The sequence below is a fragment of the Antedon bifida genome, chromosome 4, assembly GCF_963402885.1.
Source record: "Antedon bifida chromosome 4, ecAntBifi1.1, whole genome shotgun sequence".
NCBI lineage: Eukaryota > Metazoa > Echinodermata > Crinoidea > Comatulida > Antedonidae > Antedon > Antedon bifida.
Genome location: NC_136229.1, coordinates 23,395,850 through 23,419,129, shown reverse-complemented (window position 1 = coordinate 23,419,129; position 23,280 = coordinate 23,395,850). Strand labels below are relative to the sequence as shown.

General features: G+C 33.5%; 3 protein-coding genes across 4 annotated transcripts; 1 reads left to right on the top strand and 2 right to left on the bottom strand.

Moving 5' to 3' along the window:
* Window positions 1-124: 124 nt before the first annotated feature.
* Window positions 125-4,352, bottom strand: LOC144841064 (protein Abitram-like). The gene is made up of 5 exons (XM_078697240.1): window positions 4,204-4,352; window positions 3,171-3,219; window positions 2,594-2,723; window positions 902-1,048; window positions 125-577 (listed from the first exon to the last, which is right to left on the bottom strand). The coding sequence occupies exons 1-5, from the start codon at window positions 4,271-4,273 to the stop codon at window positions 338-340; spliced, it is 636 nt and encodes a 211-aa protein (XP_078553366.1). The 5' UTR covers window positions 4,274-4,352; the 3' UTR covers window positions 125-337.
* Window positions 4,353-5,113: 761 nt separating this feature from the next.
* On the bottom strand, window positions 5,114-11,172 carry LOC144841066 (ADP-ribosylation factor 2). Of its 2 annotated transcripts, none has more exons than XM_078697242.1 (5): window positions 11,011-11,172; window positions 10,056-10,206; window positions 9,214-9,324; window positions 7,838-7,962; window positions 5,114-6,686 (listed from the first exon to the last, which is right to left on the bottom strand). In XM_078697242.1, the coding sequence occupies exons 2-5, from the start codon at window positions 10,201-10,203 to the stop codon at window positions 6,516-6,518; spliced, it is 555 nt and encodes a 184-aa protein (XP_078553368.1). In that variant the 5' UTR covers window positions 10,204-10,206; window positions 11,011-11,172; the 3' UTR covers window positions 5,114-6,515. The 2 variants fall into 2 exon arrangements, with proteins under 2 accessions (XP_078553368.1, XP_078553370.1); XM_078697244.1 differs by having other exon boundaries at window positions 10,984-11,133.
* Window positions 11,173-12,326: 1,154 nt separating this feature from the next.
* Window positions 12,327-23,261, top strand: LOC144841037 (late secretory pathway protein AVL9 homolog). The gene is made up of 14 exons (XM_078697189.1): window positions 12,327-12,465; window positions 12,757-12,877; window positions 13,452-13,537; window positions 14,410-14,481; window positions 14,907-14,996; window positions 15,308-15,418; window positions 15,752-15,860; window positions 16,866-17,746; window positions 18,040-18,174; window positions 18,541-18,676; window positions 19,012-19,092; window positions 19,617-19,731; window positions 20,134-20,187; window positions 21,444-23,261. Exons 1-14 carry the CDS (start codon window positions 12,385-12,387, stop codon window positions 21,637-21,639), a joined length of 2,268 nt encoding a protein of 755 aa, XP_078553315.1. The 5' UTR covers window positions 12,327-12,384; the 3' UTR covers window positions 21,640-23,261.
* Window positions 23,262-23,280: the final 19 nt, after the last annotated feature.

The following is a 23,280-nucleotide window of genomic DNA, read 5'->3' as shown; positions in this document are numbered from 1 at the left end:
CTACATTATTGAGTAAACATCAAACCGTAGATCCAATGTAACAAGATATGAAAGACAGGGAAAGAAAACTGAGCATATAATATATGGTATTAGTTAAAACACATATTACTAAAACACATCAATGTCAATATTTACATTTTAATAGAGTTACTCTTATCGTTCAGCGATTACACTTACATAAAACGCACAAATTATATTGAAATGCTCAACTGAACTCTTCTACCAATCATGGTACGGTATATATATAAAATCTGCGTCATATAACTGGTTAGTTAAGTTAGCCTATAAATATACATTGCCTGTATAAACCATTACCTCTATATCAATGATTACTGCGTCATGTATTAACATGATCAGTATCTCCACTCTGTTCAACTGACAGTGTCCTGTTCCTAACAGCTTCATTTAATTGCTCCTCTGTACCTTCCTTCAGTTCAACTGTCGTGTCCTCAGCGTTTCTCAGTCCTCTACTCACAATGGCCTCATTATATTGTTCTTCTGTTAATAAGCTTTCCATTTGTTCATCTGTCTCATAGATCTTTGGTAGAATGATAGCAATATAACCATCCTTGTCATACTAAACAAAAGGGGAAATAAGTGACGATCATAACACACTACTTAGGCAATGTTAATACAGTGACAAGGCTAATACAGTGACAAGGCAAAGACTGTGACAATTCTGTTAATAATTCATAGGCAGTGACAATGCTAAGACAATGCTAAAAAGTGAGCTAAGAATGTGACGATTTTAAGATAGTGATAATGCTAAGAATTTGACAAATCTAAGACAGTGAAAATGCTAAAAAAGTGACAATGCTGTATGTGACAATTTTAAGATAGTGACAGTGCTCAGAATGTGCAATTATAAGACAGTAAAATACAAATCCTCATATAATTTTACCTTTTCTTTGAGAAGATTTGGTGTTTTGAGTAGTTTCTCATTGACCTCTGCAAGCTTTCCTCGTATACAGCTATACATTGTATAGTTAGAACCGTCATCACAAGTGACGCAACATAACGCTGATGTTGGGTTAAGCCATTGACCCCCCTGCAACAAAAACATAGAAATGGTATTACAGGAAGGGACACAACATAACACTGATGTTGGGTTAAGCCATTGACCCCCCTGCAACAAAAACATAGAAATGGTATTACAGGAAGGGACACAACATAACGCTGATGTTGGGTTAAGCCATTGACCCCCCCTGCAACAAAAACATAGAAATGGTATTACAGGAAGGGACACAACATAACGCTGATGTTGGGTTAAGCCATTGACCCCCCCTGCAACAAAAACATAGAAATAGTATTACAGGAAGGGACACAACATAACGCTGATGTTGGGTTGGGTTAAGCCATTGACCCCCCTTCAACAAAAACATAGAAATGGTATTACAGGAAGGGACACAACATAACGCTGATGTTGGGTTAAGCCATTGACCCCCCTGCAACCAAAACATAGAAATGGTATTACAGGAAGGGATACAATATAACGCTGATGTTGGGTTAAGCCATTGACCCCCCTGCAACAAAAACATAGAAATGGTATTACAGGAAGGGACACAACATAACGCTGATGTTGGGTTAAGCCATTGACCCCCCTGCAACAAAAACATAGAAATGGTATTACAGGAAGGGACACAACATAACGCTGATGTTGGGTTAAGCCATTGACCCCCCTGCAACAAAAACATAGAAATGGTATTACAGGAAGGGACACAACATAACGCTGATGTTGGGTTAAGCCATTGACCCCCCTGCAACAAAAACATAGAAATGGTATTACAGGAAGGGACACAACATAACGCTGATTGATTGACACCACTCTCATAAAAAGTAATAATGTACAGTTACACAGTATTAAATAGATGCTTAAAACTCATCTTGGTTTAAAAAAATAACCATTATGTACTACAAGTTGTTAAAAAGGAAGAAAACATGAGAACATTAGATGAAAGTATGTTTATCAAGTTCATAACAAAAGTAAAACATCCTTCTGGCTATAAAAACAATTAATATGTTAAATTTATTGATGTTAAATCATTGAATATAAAGAGGTCATAGAGGTCACAGAAAACATGCGAAAAGCCATGTGACAATAAAGTTCATAGATAAACAGCGTCCAGACAGAACATTTTGGAACTAGAGGACTAATCAGTGAACTAATACATGAGTGGGTGTACACTGGTGGTAATATTGAAAAGGTTGGTATAGACCACAGGGAACGTAGAGAGGGCGTAAGCTGTGTGGCGCAGTGTTGAATGCTGGACTACTGATCGTGAGATCGAGTTTCGAATCCAACTCTCTCCGCATTGCTTGTATCCTTAGACAAGATACTTTACTTACGTTTGCCTCTCTCCAAGAGGTGTATAAATGGGAAACTACTACTAGCTGCATTATGGGAGTATGTTTCCATACGTGTTTGATCCAAAAAAAATGACTGTGGTAATATTGAAAGAGGTTCCACAACATTAGGCGCTTTATAAATCCAGAATATTATTATTATAACATACAGCTAAAAATAAAACAAATGGTGGGCATAGGGAAGAATAATATTTAACAAAACTGAAAAATGAAATGTTTGTTCACTTACTTTTTTTGACTTGCCGGATACTTTATTGTCTAAACGATTCATTTTTGACGAAACTTGAAAATCAACGTTTTTAACTGTTTTTGTATTCTTTACAATTGGGTGGCTGGGTGCAAGTGTTAAAAGACATACTCTAATGAAAAGAAGAAGCAAAATCAATCAAAGTGTTTTTTAAAAACATGAAATATGCATGAATATGTTTTGATGGTCTATTCATTTTTGTGTACACTACTGGGAGATACAAAGACTATGTTTCTGTCAGTAGAGATGTACTTATAACTTGCAAATGTTTGCAGGTATGTTCAATGAAATATTTTGTGGAATGACAAATTTCATTTGCTGAATTTAAATCTTGCGCTTAAAATATCTCACCCCTGATAAAATTTATACTACAACCACATCATTAAAAAATATCTTAGTTTCCTAGATCTAGAAAACCTGGGTCTTACTTCTATATTAGATTTCTAGACACCCAAATTGTCTGAGATGTCTGCTTTTGGGAAAATTAACAGGTATATTAGTACAGCATAGCATGTCATGTAAACAAATGTTTAAATGTTTATTAATAAATTAATTATACCTATTTGAATGCTTCAGTATACAAAAATCTTCTTCAGGACCTTTCATATCTGAAAAATAAATACAGTGACATGTAATATACAGGTGGTATTATTATCACATTGACTGGATGGGTGTCATTGGAAGAAACCAATTCCCTACTTAACCTTTGAACTTAAGTCTAAATATTATTGTTTGACATGATACATAGTTTTCCACTTTGTGACCTTACTGTGATCTTTTTATGATTCATATGTTCTTTTACACATTCTACTAATATTTTAACATCTGTATTATTACTTCTGTTAATAAAAAATAATTTCTCTCTGTGTCTGGTCCTAGCGAGACATGTATTCATATCTTTGTATTGCATAAGTATTAAAGTTGAATTACTGTGACATAGCATGACATGTTGCAACAAAAAATGATTTGTGTTTTGTGGTCCATTCATCAATTTCAAAGAAAACTACGTCTCTACAGCTAGATCCAAAACATGAAGTGTGCTGGAATTTGTGCTACATTTTGCCATCCATCATTCACTACTAATGTCTTTGAAAGCGTTACTTTATTTGGAGCCAGCAATAAAAATAAACGAATAAAACAGTAAAGTAAAACAAATGGTCTAATCAGAAGACAGATCTGAGATTAAGCTTTGTTGTTACTCAAAAAACATAAAAAGTACGGGGGATATATGGCTCCGACTAGCTAGAACTTAGTTTAATATAATTTTACAAAAAAACAAATAATTTTAATAAATATATATCTTATTAGGCCCTTTATACATTATTATTTAGAGGAAGGCATTTTGTAAAAATGAATTGTATGTTACACTAGGCCTAGCCTTTATATTATAATAATTAATAGCAGTAGTAAGTAGGCCTAGTTTCACTACTTACTAGCCTAACTGGATGCTAGCTAGGCCTAGACTAGACTAACTACTAGATTAAGATGGTCACCACCAGCCCGAGCCGAGAGAGTACAAGTAATAAATAATAACACTAGGCTAGGCCTAGCTTAGTTTAGCTAAAGGCATACACATTTGTCACTTTGCTTACCTAATTTAAAACCTCGTCTAAAATAACGTTCTATTACAGAGGGGTATGGGCATTTATCCACATTCGACATATTAGTAGGCCTTTTAAAAATACACGTGCAAATGTTTTCTTCTAACCATGAGGAGAGAAACAACAAACAAACCCACTCTATTTTTTGTTTTTCTTTCTACCACCATGCAGAGGGCGCATGATAATTATGTAACACGTAGAGAGATAATACAGTAACCTACTTATTTTATCCATGCAGAATAAAAAATCACATTAAAAAATATATTTACGTTCAATTTTGTGGTACACGTCATGTATGTAGTTCTGTTACTGTTGAGCTTCTCAATTTTATTGTGGCTAAGAAAGCAAAAATCACCCACAGGTACAGACAAAATCTTCCGCTGAAACTAACATTTCAAATTATATTCTATTTAACATCATTGTTATTCTCGTGCCGAAAATCTGCAAAAACAGTCATACAGGAAATATGGATGAACTTCACAGAGAAAGAAACTGTATCGTTTGTTTGATTCAAGTACATCACATAACTTTATCTTTAGTCATACACAGTACTATTTTCACTTTGTTGAAAAAACTGCACGCTCATCACACTGCAGCATATATGGCAGATCCAGGATATTTCCCAACATAAAATAATATTAATAAAAACATTTGAAACGTAGTTCATAATTTCAGTTTAGTTTCATAAGGCGAGGGAATGCGCTTCATGTGCAATCCCATTGGATCAGTCACTGTCCTTTTTTTCAGGGTATATTATTAAGTCAGAAGGGTAGTTGATTAAATTTTGGCTGTCAAAAGTGGAAGCATGCATTTTAGCTGGATCATTGGTGTTGCAACTCACGACACATCACCGATAAATAGGCTAAAATAATGCAATTAAGAAACACACAACAAGATAATATTCCTTTTCTACACAGTTTTACTTGACATGTGGGAGGTTCAGCATTAACAAAGTTTAACATATTATACCACACATAAATTTATTATACAAAAGAGAATGGGAAATAATCGTCGGTTTTATTCTACATTAAACAATAAAATGGTTACACCATCCCCTCTCCCACCTCTGTTTTTCTGATTAAATTTAATATGAAACTTAAACAATAATTACAATATTATAGTTTTGCTTATTACAACCATAGAGAAATAAGTACTGTACTTATTTCTCTATGTAACAACAAACTAATGTTATTTGTATTATTTAGAATATAGTATAACTAATTAAAAAAATTAATAGGAATTGGAATAAATCTTGATTTTATATCTCAAAACACATAATTTAGAAGATACATCACCAAATAAAATAATGTCATTTATAACAATACACATAACAATTGTCAAATATCTTGAAAAGGTTTGCGCAAGTAATTTGCATGAATGAAAACAAAATCCCAAAATTAGAAACACCGTATTTTTTGTATTTTAAACAGCAATATAAATATGTATATTTGCATGATGGTTAGATACTATTGGGACACTACAAATAGACATCAACTATTAGTGTAAACTAGTAAACGGTTCAATTGTATACAATGAAGAAATAGTAAAACATACATTCACCACCATCTGGGAGTATTTTCATCTTATAGGCTAGGAATATTTACTAGTCGCTAAAACAATGTGTGAGCCTTAACATTTCTGCAGACGATACACTGTTCCAAAAAATAAATGGCTTAGTGTGAGGGGTTTATTATTTCTTTAAACTCCTTTCTTACAGTAGGTGACCCAAATTGATATACAGTAGATCAACAAACGATCCTAAAAAGATCATCACTTCATCAAAACACATTTCTATCATAAATACAGAAAACAACATATTTGAACCACTTGCTGCTGTTTTTTCTAACCATGTCAATTTCAAAACAATTATTACATTTATAGCAAGGATGAAGCAAGAGTTTCATTGGTTGATTTCAGATTATTTGTATTTCAATAACAACTATACACCTTATATTCACTGGTTTACATCCTCATGTATGATAGCGGTAGTACATTCACACCAGAATTATGTAAACCTTTTGTAACCATTTTGTAAATGGAAGCTAACTCGAAAGGAAGTCTGGAAATATTACATATAAAAAAAAAATTTCAAAAAAATGTTCGGTCCTAACCATCTAAACAATTCCATGTGTTTTTATAATAGGAATGCTGTATCTGCAGTTACAATTTCTCAGTTATGCTTCTTTAAAGAAAACATACAATTCAATACAGTTGGAATAAATGTATTAAAACAAGACTGCTCCGATAGCTTATTTATACAACATTATCATTTACATTAAGTGTTAATAATTCTTGATTGGTGCCTATTTGTTTGCATTATTTTGTTTGAGTTGCGTGGATAGCCAATCAAGACCTTCGTAGAGTCCGTCACCACTTGTAGCGCAAGTAGCCTGGATGTACCATGTGCGATTGCGGAGTGAATGCAGTCCGATTTTCTCTGTCAATTCTGCAGCGTTCATTGCATTTGGCAAATCCTATCCAAAATAGAGTTACATTTGTAAAATATATAATAAGTAATAAAACAAAAAATAACATACATTTAAATTTATCCAAAATAGAATTACAGATTTGTGAAATATATAATCAATAATGAAACAAATATTATGTGTGCAATGTAGGTTTCAATATACCGCAAGGGCAGAATTATCTATTGACTAATAGTAGTAATTAATATTTTTTTTAGAAAAATATTTATACCGGAGGGCTTTTACAGTATTTCGGGGCTTAATTATTTTAATTACTTCACCAAACAAAGCCATTAAAAGGATTCTTTTGTAGTTGTTTACTGTAGGCTTTGTTTAATCAATTGTTATAGATAATCTAGATAGACAAAAGCTTCATTGAGATTCCAACAGGTGTTGTAACCCACTGTGTGTACAAATACGGACTGCAACAAAATTAAACTACAGTACAAGCTCAAACCTATCTAACAACAGAATGCCGAGTTCCGGAGATCAAAGGGTTTATCTGTGGCTGCGACACGATCAGTTCCACAACATACACTACGCGCCGCTGACAATATGTACATAGTACAGTACTGTGGGTATTTGTCGCAGCTAGACATAGGATCCAAGGACTGGTTACGAGTTCCTATCTTGGCAAGGCGGGTTCAGTGTCCTGTTAGATTGCCTTGTTTAAAACCACATGAGCAAATTGTGCAATCTATGTTGAGGTTGTTTTTAATATCTTTATTGCCCATGTCACTAACTAATAATGGCGGGAAGTTGTTTTCAGGCTAGGGTTTGAGGGTGTTGTGACGACTATGTAATGTTAATTTATTGTGCGCATGCGGGGACATTGGGACGCGATTCCTTGCTCCCCACCTCAACAAATTTTTGACGGTTTCTAGGTACCAGGTGATGACAGGCTACACATCGATTGACCAAACATATTTAAGTCATCGCAAATTGAAAGCTCAATATTGTTTGAAGCTGGGAGCTCACTTGCGCAAAATCTATATTCAAGCCCTCAGCCAGGATTGTTACAGGGGGAAGATAATCTTAAATAGCTAGGCTAGTTAGCCTATTTACAAGCCCTTCCCTGCTGGTTTACCTAAGGAAAAAGAGGGCTCATTCAAACCTTTGAACCCTGATATTCTAGTTTTTAAATTTAAGAACATGCTTACCTGTTTATTAGCAAATACTAGGAGTACAGCATTTTGAAGTTCATCTTCAGTCAACATTCTATTCAACTCATCTTTAGCTTCTATCACTCTTTCTCTATCATTACTGTCTACCACAAAGATTAATCCTAAAAGACAACAAAAATACCGTTTAAAGGTTTGCATGGCAAAGAAAATACGAGTAAACGCAGGTTTCTGCCTACACCAAATAAGTAGGCAAAGATGAGAATGCTATGTCATTTTGGTTACAGTAAGTACATTAAGTATGTCTCGGTTACCAATGACATTAACACTCCTGAGGACGATCAAAGTATATTGATCGAAACTTAACAGTCCTTTTACTATGACATTAATACTGTATTTAAACACTTGTATGTATTTCCCTTTGCCACATCAATCAGATTAATTACATTTATTTAGTTTTTATACTACAGTAATTGCATTACATTACTGCACAGTATTCATTTCAGTACTCAAAGTTGCAACATGTGAAAACTTTCTTTTTCTACTTTCATCAGTAAATATAATTAATTTAGTTTTAATATCAAATTCCATTGCATCAAGTTGCGTTTGAATTTTGAATATCAATAGGCATATTTGATGGTCACTTGCAAACACCTGCTCACAGTTATCTACTCTCAATATACTTGATAAAGAGTAAGGAATTTGAGGCGCTACTGTATATATATCTGCTCAAACAGCCCAGTCAAATACTGTACGCCTAATTTCTCTATACACAATAAACAGAGATAATATGCTCTCTGTCTAGTTGTAATAAGACAAATAAAAACTATTTTTTCACATGGTTTTTTTCTGTCTTTTTATTTCTGCAGGGTTTTTCTTTTATCCGCTTGTGATTCAGAGTTAGTGGGTCCATTCTCACATACGTTTTGTACTTGTTTTAAATTCCAACTTCTTGTTGAATTAATACAGGTTAGTGTTGAAAAGCATTTTTACTATGTTGTTCATATTTTCATGAATGAATACGGTGTGAATCACCAATTGTATCATTATTTTGTAATCAGCTTCCTTCGTTCCACACATTCATTATGAATGTTTTTTCCCATAATACAATAAACAGAGAATAATACAATTAACAGATAATAATTTAAGAAAGATGGTTTATACATTACAGCAATCAAAAACTTTTTTTTAAGAAAATGAAAAACAAAATGCAAAAACAATATATATGGTTCAGCAATGTTTAGATCCTAGACCCCCACCCTTCCCTCCTCTATTTTAAAATCCTGGACCATCCACAGGTGAATGATGCCAAGTGAAAACTAAGGTGGGTGTAATTAATTGCCCACCTTAGTCAATGTAGAACTACATCTATGGTATTACTTCTAATTGGCTTTATTTAATGTGACTAAATTTACCTTGTGTGTTTTGGAAATAATGCCTCCAGAGAGGTCGAATTTTATCCTGACCGCCGACATCCCAAACTGTAAAGCTAATGTTTTTATATTCTACTGTCTCCACATTAAATCCTGCAAAATACAATATTACAAGTATAAAATAGTTATTATTTTTACTAAATGTACAGTTAATCAGTTGTGAAATAAACAGTCTTGCCTGAAATTATACTTCTTTAAAAAATGAAGTCACCGGCGCTATTGCAGTTTTGCACTGCCGCATAGCGAATAGGTGAATGAGAGATTGGTGCGAAACTGCAGTAGCACCGGGCGGCCTAGGGCCGATCACTTTATGGGCCTGATCATCTTAATCATTGATTGTACATGGGGCCACTGACTGTGCATCCTGCGTAGCATGTCGTGGTTGATGTTCTTTTATTTTATTCTTATGTTCTTTTTTGCTACCAAAAATATACCGTTTAGCAGAAACAGGTTTATTTTATGGTGGACAATTATAAATCTAATTTCATTTCCCTTTATTTTTAGAATGGGTCCGATCGTCCACATAGTTGGGCCCGATTGTCCTCCGACTGGAAGTTGGGCATTCATGAAGATATTAACCCTGTGGCCAGTTTCATTACACAAAATTTGAACAGTTCGCGGTTACCGAAATACCTACGAAAAACAAAACGACCGCTGTGTTAATATACAGTAAATAGCGCCACCAACAAAGGCAGTAGTTTGCTAGAAAAATTCCAGATTTCGAAAATCGATCGTTTCACTGTGTCTAAATAACAACGAAAGGTTAAAAATAATACTTAAAAACGCGGAAAACCGCATAGGAATCTCATCTATGTTAAACTTACCAATTGTAGGTATTGTTGTAACAATTTCTCCCAATTTAAGTTTATACAAAATTGTGGTTTTGCCTGCAGCATCCAATCCAACCATAAGGATCCTCATCTCCTTTTTACCAAATAGGTTTTGCATCAACCTTTGAAATGCGTTCCCCATCTTCTGCAAATTATCAATTTTTAAAAAGTGCCATTATTTTCTGTATTCAATTTGAAAAATCTTACAAAAGACTTAAATGGTTAATATTAAGTTAAGTATATTATTATTGCTTTGGTCATACTACAGTGCTAATTTACACCTGCATCATCATGTCATTGTATTCAACTGTAAATCATTATTTAGCAGTTTTTAAAGAAATTTCATAAATAAACAATTCATTAAACATTCAAATAACGTCATTTGACATGTTATTGTTGGCATGCATTTTATTTTTTATTTATAAATCTAAAATACTCGACATGATTAATAAAATGGTTTTGACCTCTTAATTAACTGGTTGGTGCACTTAGCAGTAAGCAATTTAGCTAGGCCTAACTATTGCAATACAAGTTTCTATAACAAGAAGAGAAGGCCTAGAGTAGTAGTTTAGCTATGATGATAGAGAAGAAGTTACTAGCCAAACTCTATATTAAATATTATTTCACTCTGTATGTATGTCGGCATGGCTAAAATATAAGCTTTAGGTTGTGGAGGCATACTTAGGCTAAGGACCAGGAAACCGCCCATTCATTCATCGCCCACCATCTTACCGCAAAAATCCAAACCCGCCTCACCCAACACCACTGCCCGCGTCTGCCTACTAACTAACTAGGCCTAGGCTAGCCTGCACCACCCATCATCATCACTGCTTTCGGGGCAGCGTTCTATTTTTCACTGCAATTATAACACCGGTTAAAAATAGTGATTGGAAATTAATTTTCTACTTATTATAATACCTACTAAGATAGTTAAACTTGAATATTTTACCGTCAAATGATTGATAATTTGGTAAATTTCAAAAACAAAACCCGGTACGACAAGGCCAGGCACACAATCGCTAAATAAATTTGGCAGATATCACTTCCTCTTTCTTTCTTTGCTAGAGAAAATGGCGATCGTGTGTAGGGCGCCGGCGATTGATGAGTTGGATTGGTTCACGTGCCACGCGTCCATTTGCAATTGGGATACGACCATTCGTCAATAGCAATACCCCAACCACGTGACAACTATACGGTACCAAAACCATTAAAATTAGTTCTAGAAAAGTACGTGCTTGTTGACGTGTGCGCATTAAATGTACGATCTTGCCATCAACAATTTATATTTAAAACGGTTCTTTAAAATATTGTTATATTATTTCAAATAATGTATTAATTGTGAGTAAAAATGGAACTTAACTGTGTCGTCAGAAAGTTCAATCGTAAAACACAATCAACTGTGGGGTGGCCTAATTAATAATAAAAATAAAATGAAAAGATGCATGTGACGTGTCCCTCATCCACATCCAATTAGAATTAAACAATCAGAGGTAAAAATAGCCAATTTTGCAGTTTAAGATGCACTTCCGTAGGAAAAAAATTCACTTTGATATAAAAAGAAAAAAAAACAGAAATAACCAAGGGTGGACCTGTTGAGTCACTGATTGAATGAATTTGACTTTTTTTTTCGGGTAGGCCTAATACATTTTTTCTATCCAATTTATGGTAAAAGTGAATATTATGTGACATTAATGTATTGTCCCATAAAAACATGAAAAATGTAATAAAATAGGCCATATGTACTTTTAACAAGAGTCACGTACTCTGCCGTAGGAAAAGAAAATGTTTTCACATGTTATATAAAAATGATAAAATAAACGGTTAAATTTAACAAAAACAATTGGCTGGAAGCTCTGTTTGCTTTATAGGCCTAAATTACAATTTTTTCAGGTGAATAATTTTTGTTCGATCCAATTATTGGTCTTGAACTATTCTGCATTAAAAAAGGCATTCAACAATAACAAATTTAAAAATATTTTTTCACTGGGACAATTGGCGTCTACATGCGCTTATTTTTTTCCGGAGTTAGGACGAAAATAATATTTTTCTGTAAAAACTTCTTTTTCTTTTAATCTTAAGTTTATGGAAATGCGCACATAAAGGAAATCAAATTTGATTTGGAGTCAAGATAAAAAGAAACAGTTATGCCTCACTTTCGTGCCAGTCGCAAAAATTCGCGCCAAATTGAGGCTATTTGACCCCTTCGTGGCAATTTGACCCTTTGAAGCAAGCTACTTCCGGGATAAACAAAGATACGAAAAAGTACTGTAGGAAAAAATTAGTTGCGAAAGGGAAGGCCTCGTCGTACAATATATGATATGTTATGGCAGAAGTTAAACCACTAGGCGGGGGTTTTATCCTCCATGTTGTTGTGGTTGGGTTTCATCATAAAAGAGGTTGTCAGGTAAGGAGTTGATATTTAAATACATTAATTTGATTGCACTTCTCCTAGTTAGAGGCCAAGGCTAGGCCCTAGCTAGCCATTCTGGCATTATCATATCAAATCAGGTGGCAGGAGGAGGGACATTGTGCCTCGGTGATGATGATGCGACCTAGAATAGAAGTCAGGTAGCTAGCCTAGGCCTAATTATTTCTTCAATTAATAGTTTACAAATCAAACTGACTGAATGATTGTCATAATTAATTTATTTAGCAAGCAGTAAACATTTTCTTAATATTTTTTTTATTAAAAAAGGTTGATTTTTCTTACCCACCATTGGTTGACGGAGAGCCCGAAAACAGTTGCGAGTTGCCTGAAGAGTGGAAATACTTACCATTCCTTGCTTTACCTGATGGTGCGCATAATCACTTACAAGGTATTGTATATTTCAATTCAACACACAGTAGATTATAATTAATTATAGTGTAATAAACCTTACCTTTCAAACTAGAATGTCACTATCATACCAAGGTCCACATGTATGCATTTACATAATAACATATTTTTGTTTTAGTTAGTCATTTTAAAAGGCAATACTAAACATTTCAATTTAGTGAATTTGAATTCTATATTTTTATAAAAGTCTTGACATTTAAGTGAGATCTGTTGATGATGTGTTTAGGAAACTGTGCCACATTTTGTACCGTATGTGTAGCTTGATCAAAATGTACCTGTCCTAAAGCTCTGTCTACACTAAAAAAAAGTGTAATGTGCCTAAATATGGTAGTGATATACCCAAATATGGTAGTGGTGACATCATCATGTTCAAAAAATTGCATCACATTTTTTTGTCACATAGTTTTGTAGTGTAGACAGAGCTTAAAGTTTGTATATCTGGACCGGTGCCTTAAATTCATTAACTGGTTGCTTGTTGTAAACCTCAAGTTATTTATTTATATAATAATTAATTTTTAATCTTGTTAATAACAATATTTTAATTATAATTTCAGATACCATTTATTTTCACCTACCAGCATTAGAAGATAAAACATCAACAGTTTTTGGCGTTTCCTGTTATCGACAAATAAACACAGAGGTATGAATATTATAGGTGCCAGTAACAAATTCTTTCTTTGAATCAATGTTAATCTAATATCCCCTTAAATGACCATTGTCTTTTTATTCTAAACCTACCCTTTGTCATTGTACTTTCCCCATATCCAGCAGATGTACTGTAGGCCTATAATATATTTTATTATTTCTTTTGACTGGATTTCATTTTCAGTAACATAGTACTGCTTTTCAAAATGGTCCAGTTACACGGTTTAAAAGTAAAGAAAAGTTATAACATATATAAAGAAAAATAAAAGTATACATAATTTAAAAGATATATACATAGCACAGCAGTTAAAAACAGATTTTCTTTTGTATAAAAGACATACATACAAAGTAAAATAAAAAATGTACTATAAAGAAAACATATGGTCACTTTTGTGACATTTGCTACTATAATAATATTTTAAATAATCTAGACAGATATTGATTGTTTGTGTAATTTACAAAATATAAATAATTATGATTTACAATTACAAGATACAAGTATAATGCAAGATTTTTTTTTTAAATTATTGCATTTGGTTTGAGTTGGCTTAAAATGTCTAGAAACTGATACTCTTGGGCTGGCCCAAAATGTGCGGTTTTCCGGATGCATAATAAAAGTAGTAGAAAATCAAGTTTATACCATGGACCTATAAAGGTCCATGTTTATACAGTCAGCTCTCCCTATACTGGACTCTCTGAAAACCGGAAACTCTCCCAAAACCAGAGTTTTCTTGAGGTCCAAAATTCATTTTTACCATTAGAAACACATTCTGAATACCGGAATTTCTGGAAAAAAAAGGTGTCCGGTATTGGAAGATTTTAAAAAACAGCTTCCTTAAACTGCTACAATAAACTTTAATTTTATAGGATCTTATTTCAAAAACTGATGATATTACAAGAGGAACTGTTCAGAAATCTGTGTGCATACTAAGTAATTTGGTAAATAAGTTTATTTATGTTTGTCAACTATTTAACTACAGTATTATATACAATAGAGCCTCTATTAACAGGACATATTAGAGGCACAAGAAAATTGATGATGTGTTTACAACGTCACAACTAACGTTGAGAAATTCTTAACTACTGTGACTTATTTCCTGCAAACCTAAACTTTACTAGTGTTTATTCTCCACCTTATAATGATAATGATGTAATATTGCATAATGATATTATCTGTATAACTATCTGTGGAAAAGAAAATGAAATAACAAATTGAAACTGTATTTTAGTCTTTACTTTAAGTAGCAATTAACTTGTAAGATAAATAAATGGAAAGCTCTTTGAATTGACAATCAGTAATATCCTTGTGCTTATCATGTGAATAAGTAATGATGTTTAATATTGCACTTGTTTTTTCTATTAAGCCTGTATATGGTTGGATTCAAGCAAAACTACAGTTAATTACCCATGCATATTTTGAAGAAAAGGATTTTTCTAGAACTGAAATCTTGAAAGTGAGTCACATTTAATACATATGATATTAAAGGAGCCTGCCAATGTTTATATAATATTTGTTTTTGTTTCTTTTTATGAAGCGCCACCAGCAAGTTTTTTTTCAACTCAATTGTAGTTATGCATGTCAAAATCCCGCTATCTAGATCCTAGACTAAATTAAGAGATTGCTTGGTATTGTACTTATTCATTATTGTACTTATTCAGTACTGTATTAAGACTTATTCAATTTGGTACTTTTTCAATATTGTACTTACTATTCAGTAGACTTATTCAATATTGTACTTATTCAATACTGTACTTATTCTTTCAGGATTTATATAAGAACTTGACATTGTGTATAAGTAGCCATGAGTTGATTAGTAGCTCACAGATGTTAATTGGTTTGGATGCCCGAGATCTTGTTACAACATTTAAGCATAAAGTAAGAATGATTGTGGTTTATTTTATATACGTACCCATATTTGCTAGCCCAAATTAACAACCCTGGGAAATGGTTGTACAGTACATTTTCATTAGCTTCTGATCACAAAAACTATCAATGTTCTTTTTGTTTTGTTTTTTTACTAATAATGATAATAACTTCTTTATTTTTTATAACAGACTAGGAGCAATTCTCGACATGTCCAAATAAAATTATAGTTAACAAGTACTTGTGCTTGTTAGGTTAAGATTTTAGTAGCCTATGTACAGTACTACAATGTTTCTTTCATACAAAGTATGCCTATTTTATTCTTACTTGTTTTTTTATTAACAGGTGCTTGTTTTATTTAAACTTATGTTACTTGAACGACGGGTCTTATTCTACACCTCACCTGTTGAAAAGCTGTGTGGATCACTACTAACTTTACTATCCCTTTTCCCAGGTGAGCCGACTGCTAATTTGTATAGAAAAATAAGATATCATTTATAGTGTCCTGTAGCCACATACAGTGTTCACAAGATCACAGTCAGAGAAGCAACTGAAAGGATATGCTGATATTAGAGGGGTCATATTATATTCCGTGGCGTAACGCAGAGGCCTGAGGCCCCTGGTTTACAAACCCTGTGGCCTCCAATGCTGTAGGCGTTTTTAGCCTTTTTCGACATATTTGAATGCCTGTTATTTCCTCTGGGCACTGTTCAGGGCCCCTGTAAGCTCCGGGGCCCTGAGTTTAGCCAGTGAGCGCTCATAGCCGTTATGGTCATATTAACATAATGGGCTCTTCTGACAATGTTACCTATCATAGACTACATTATGAACCACTAGGAAGTGGCAGAAATCATATTTTAAGTTGTGGTTATGAATTGCATCATGAATCCCCAGAGGGCGGCAATGAATACCATATTAAAAGTTTCGGTTATGAATGACATCATAAATTCCCAAGGGGCAGTTTAAACCATATTCCAAGTTCATACTAGGAAACTACAGTAGGACTATTGTGCAGCATGACTGCCAAGTAGAGTTGCACAAAATCACCAAATACCAAGGTAGTTTTAAGCCTGGTTCCCACTAGATAGAGACGCAATGCATGGGCGTAGATGCAACACGAGCGAGATCGTGGTGCGAATCTAACTCTGCCGCATTGCTTGTATCCTTAGGCAAGATACTTACGTTTGCCTCTCTGCACCCAGGTGTATAAATGAATACACAACTTTGCACTGATTACTAGTTGCATTATGGGAGTATGTTCAGCACTTAGAGGTTTCACAACATTAGGCTCTATATAAATCCAGGATATTATTATTATTATTAACCAATGACAATCGACAGTTTGAATAATCCATCGTCCGTGATTGGTCAAATTGCTTACGTAATGCATCCCTAGTGGGAACCAAGCTTTAACACCTAAGTTATTGTTAACATAGATTCAACCTTTTGATATTTGTAGGTATGATTCAACATGGTTTAAAAGAGTCAGCCACATTTGAGCAGAGTTCAGGAACTGCATGCGATTTTGAATTAAGTGACTTTGGCATCAGCACTGCAGATTACCTCACGTTAAACGATTCCCACTTACCAAATTATTCTAAAAAAGAATCACAAACAAAATCTGATGTTGTGGAAACAGAAACGATAAAAGATAGCGAACCAAATGATGTGAACAAGCCCCATGATGTCACAATGCAGGACAATTGTAAAAAGTTGAAATTTGAGGATGATTCCATTATAAAGGAGGGGGATGATAATAAGACTGAAGGAAAAATGTCGAAAGAAGGACAGTTTGGTAACGATAGCGGTATGTTTGAAAAGAGTACAAATTCAAACATTAGTGTTAACAAACAAGACATTTCACAATCTGAAAATAGTGCAACTGAAAATAAAGATACATTAGAAAATGAATGTGAAACTGAGGGTGAAAAACAAGTGGTTGAGGGCAGCAACCAAGTGAAAATTGAGGGCAGCAAACATGTGCAATCTTATGAAGACCAGCTTCTTGAGCTGATTGAAACTGAATTATATGGAATATCATTAAATAAATCCACCAAAGAAGAAACAGAAAATATCCCAAAGACAACGAACGGTAACAATCTTGAAATTGAAACGGGGTCTAGTCGATTTTATGCATATAACACATTACATTATGAGAAAAAAAGTGAAGCAGAAGACGTTGTTAATGATGCGGAGAAAGAGAAAAATGAAAAAGCAATGACAACAGAAAATGCTCCGCCAACCAGTTCTTCAAGTGAGTTCGTTGTTGTGAAACGTGAACCGCCAGTTGGTACGCTCAATGTCGATGAATTTGGATTTCCACTTTCAATATTTGGCAAGGTAAAAAAATGTTCTCAATTGGAATTTTATTTCATTATACATTCAACAGCATTAGCCTATTTCACAGGATGACTAAAACCATAGTTTCTAAACCAAGACTCCTGACCATGAGTATCAGGTAGTGGTGCTTTTTGGTTCTGTGACAGAGTCAAAGCTTGAACCCATGACCCTAGGATTGATATATACACCAAGCTATAGTGCCATTATGCCCAGTACTATTGGTAGATTGGTAGATACTGTATACGTTAATTCCTTGTTAACAATTATATTGATGATGATTGTATATTTCACAGGGATCGATATGCCAGCCATACATGGCCTTACAACAACATGATCTCCTGCTAGATATCAACGTCAGGTGCTTTGTGGTTGGTGCAACTAACATCCTATTCAAACAGAAGAAACATCTTCATGATGTCATTGTAGAGGTAAGGACAGTCAAGAAGGAGCAGGAGAATCACATGTGCATTGATTGTATTCTTCAGGGAATAAAATTGCCTATAAATAAAAAAACAGATTATGATATGAAATGCATTGTGTCATATTCAATGATACCCCTTCACATTAAACACTTAATAAATTCTGGAGGCCTAGTATCAATTAGAAACCCATGAGAGATCACATTAACATCAATCCTGCAACACTGGAGTTTTGCAATAAAAAAAACTTGAATACTGAACAATAACAAGATTCATAGTGGAGAGACTGATTTTCATATTCAGAGGAATATTCTTTCAGCTTACTTGATGCTATACAATCTGTTATTCCTATTGCCTATTTTTTACTTCTTACAGCCAGATGAAGGGAAAATGATGATCTTGGACAATGACTTAAAACGAGAACTAAGCCTAAGTACTGCTGACTTTCGCTTTGCAGATGTCATTGTTAAAAGTGTTATGGGTGATAATGATATCCTGTTTGATGGAACTGGTAATGTATTATATCATTGATAGTCATGATTTATGGTACTGCATGTAAGCCTCGTAAGACATATTCAGCCTGATAATTATGTGCATATTTAAGTAGCCTAATTAAATATGTGCATATACACTAAGTGCTTTGTTAATACATGCCTTTATCCTTCACGATACACAGATGTAAAAATATACTTTTAATAAATAAAATTTAGAAGAACCATTAACATTATTCCCCTCATTTATACCACTGGAAGTGCCCCCCGCCCCCACTTAAGCTATGACTTTACTGTAGTTTCAGAAACAACCCTACTAAAACAATGTTGTATAAATACTTTACTTATTTTATAGGATGGGAAGGAGGTAATGAGTGGATAAGATCTCAGTTCAGACAATACTTGGTATCACTTCTTGCATCTTCACTGGAACCAGGTACTGTACAGGTCAATTAGCCAATATGGAGGTCTCTGACCAGTCCTTAGCATTGCATCATTTTGAATGCAAAATAAATTGCAAAATAAACAGTATAATTGTAGTCTTAGCTTACTACAACTACAGATTTAGCTTTCACTTCACAATGTACAGATCATATACAGTACATATGAAACAGGAAAAAATAGCTTTCAAGGCCTTAACCAGGGAGTTTCATAGGGTTCGAATGAACCCCCACTTTTTCCGAAGTTCCCTTTTCAAACTAGAGACCATCAGCGAAAGTGCTACAGTAGAGAATTGACCTAACCTATGACAATGTTATGGCCAATTCTACTTAACCAGCTGCCAAATTACTTTCATCTACTAGACTAGGTCTACATCTATCTTTTCTTCAGTTGCTTACGCTAGCACTTTCCCCTTTTTGTGGAAAAAAGAACCCCACTGTACAAAATCCTGTCTACGGGCATGTCTATTATCATAAAAATTATTACAATAATGGTATTATCATTTTTACTTTGTAACAGATGAAAGTGCTGCACATGAATACAACGAGCATTTTATTGAGGCCTGGAAAAAAACGCACAATTATAAAATATGGAGAAGTAAACAGCACAGTGCAATTAACAGTGAGCTGGCTGGGTATGTGCAATATGTTGTTTATTGAGGGGTCACTGGTTATTAGTGAGCTGGCTGGGTATGTGCAATATGTTGTTTATTGAGGGGTCACTGGTTGTGCTGACTAAATATGTGTACCATGGCCCTAGTGTAAATCCAAGGATTTTGTTCTTCAATACAGTATGGATAAACTGTTTTATAATTAATTTGAGGAGTGGAGTTCAAAGATTAAAGTCGTGAGTCATAACCCTGACACTAGGTCAGGATTGAACCCTGAACCTTGAAATTGGAAGGCACCAAACTACAGCTCCACTATTCCACTTTTGCATTTGTGTGTTGTAGAGCAACACATATTTATATTCATATAAATGATATAAATATTTCCACCAAATGAATGAATCATAAGATTTTTTTTTAATGTTTCAGGCATCCATGTAAAGGACAATTAGGGGTTGCAGATATGAAGATTAGATTGCAAAGGTAATGAACACCTGTTTAGTTGAACACCTGTTCGAATGTTTATAAAATAAAAATAATATTTAAAAACTACTGCCTGACAGAGTGGTTACTATTAAATGAGAAATGACCAAGCAAAAATTTGATTTAACATGAGTTCAACAATCAATCAATCGAATACACCATGACCAGGAGTGAAAATTATATGCAAAAGTTTAATAAAATAATATTTATTTGGTCACAAATGCATAATACTATGGGTGAGAATAGACAAAAGCCTAATAATTCTACATTCACTCCATATACATAGACTGGTTATAAAGATGAGATTTATAAAATAATATTTATTTGGTCACAAATGCATAGTACTGTGAGTGAGAATAGACAAAAGCCTAATAATTCTATATTCACTCCATATACATAGACTGGGTATAAAGATAAAATTTATAAAATAATACTTATTTGGTCACCGATGCATAGTACTGTGAGAAGCCTAATAATTCTCCATTCACATATACACAAACAGTAAGATGATATATTTAAAATGTGTTGTGTTATTCTACATTTACAGCAGCTTCAGACATTGGTCATTTTCATCTCGGTAAAAGAATTTTGCATCATGGGAATGATCAAACTAAATCCAATAACATGTGACCTTTGACTCTATCGCATTTTGGTTTAATTTTAATACTAATAATACAACTTCTACCGGGAAAAAACCCACTAATCTAAGAACTAAGAACGTATAAATGAATGCATTTCAAGCAATAAATACCAGACCATCATGTTAAGTTTATACTGTACATAAATGATGTGAAAATAACACGAAATTGATCAGCCACAGATGGTGTAAGGTGAAAATGTCTTGTTTGAATAGATGCAACTGTTCTGAAAAAAAATGTATAAAAACACCCAAATGGACGAGTATGAGATTTGAATGACGCATACATTGACTAATATCATTAACAATTAATAAGGGACACATTCAAGAACAAGAAAGTGTTTAATACTAATAATAAATAATTACTAAAAATAATAAGTGGTCACTGAACTAATGGTGCCTTAATAAGAGGCTCTTCTCTAGTTATTACTCTACTAATAATGTATTTCTGACCATAGTGCAATTCAATATAAATAGGAGTCACTCAACTTTCAAGTGTCACTCGCATATACGGTTCTCTAAATAAGAGGTTCCTGTCTACTTAATTCCATATTAACAATAGGCCTAATATTGAAATAGTTTCATTTGGTTCTAATAGGCCTAATGTTTTTTCCCATAGTGCAATGCAAGCAAGTGAGCGTGGCCGTAAAATCAACAACGCTTTGAGTAAGACAACAGTAGCAATTGGCAATGCTCGCTCAGCCGTATCGTCATGGTTCACCAGCTTGGCCCAAGAATGGAAAGATAATGAAGATACAGATGGGGATACAGATGAGGAGAAACCAGAACACTTAGATTTCTCACAAACAATGTAAATTGAATAATAGTCAACAATAGCCTGTACAATCTTCGTATAGTACTAGTCTATACAATCATCATTTGTTTAATTAATTGTAAACCTTAATAATGTTTTCTCAAATACGCAATTTAATTATTACTCCGTCCGGGCTAGTTAAATGTATGGCTGACTATCCCAGTGGACCAGTGCCATGAAATTATGCTTTGAATAAACCATTTAATTATTCATTATTTTAGTATATATAACACTAAAATTATTAGTCTTTCCAAACAAATTAAAATGGACACAATGTCCAGTGTTGTGATGGATGCAATCCCTTTTCAACCATTCTCAAACAAATTCAACATCTTAAATGAATTCATTGTGTATAAACAAATTTTTAAACCAATGTAGTATGTTTCCATTATTTAATTTTAATTCTTTCTATAATGTAATATGTATGCCTCGTATCTCACTAGTTTACTTGTTGAAGTTTTAACTGTATAGTTTTTGTCTATTATTAATTATTGGAATTACTATTTAATTGTTTACTGTCTGTCTTTAATAAGGTTAAAGTAAGGTACTGCACAAGTTTTGTTAACTTAAATGTATGGTGCATTCTAAGCTTAGAACAATGTAGGGTTCTACAATTTTATCATACTGTATATTATTATTATGACCAAATATAATCCTATGCTCAAATGTAATCCCACCCCTAATTTAGTATAAATACAGACACAATACTTTGGCACTTCCATTCCTAATGCAATCCCAGTATAATCCCACCCTATTAGTTTTAGCCAAATTGGGACCGATATTCGGTTTTCATGTTTAATATGGAAATTTCAAAGCATATTTTTATAGAGGACTTAATACTTAGAATAATAATAAATTTATGAATAATACTTAGAATTTAATAATCATATCATTTCTAATTATACTGTATATTATGTTATGTGTGTACTTTTCTGTGATATAATAAATGTACAAAGAAATGGCTGTAATCAATCTTAATAGAAAGTATTTTTCTAATCTAGTTTACCACATATATCGAAACATCATATCAGTTGTAGCTAATCAATAACATGTATTGTTCTTGTTGAAAAAAACTTTTGTGACTTGTTTCTTATAGGGAACATATCTATCGTCACATAATACCACAGTCTTGTCTAGTACAGTGTATGGAAAGAAAAATGTCTTTTCGACCCAGTGACTTGTTTCATAAAGGGCTTGTATCATACCATAGGACCACAGATTAGATTTAAGTTGTCTCGTCTAGTACAGTGTATGGAAAGAAAAAAACGTCTTGTATGATTCGAACCAGTGACTTGTCGCGTAAGGTATCATCCCGTAAGACCACAGAATAGATTCAATGTGTCTTGTCTAGTATATGGAAAGAAAGTTTTCCGTTAATAATATGTTTATTTACATCTTTGTATGCAGTGTCTGATTGATTATTTGTAAATTATTCCATTCTGTTTCAAGACTTAAATAGTTATTTATTATCATAATATTTATATTAGTAATTATAAACATTGTCAATACTTGTTTTAATGGGACTTGTTATTATCATTACATTATTGTTTTTAGGGGAATTTTTGTTTGTATGTAGAATAACTGTTTTACATATTTGATCAATAAATAAATATTCTATTAGCATATCAATTCAGGTGTTCAT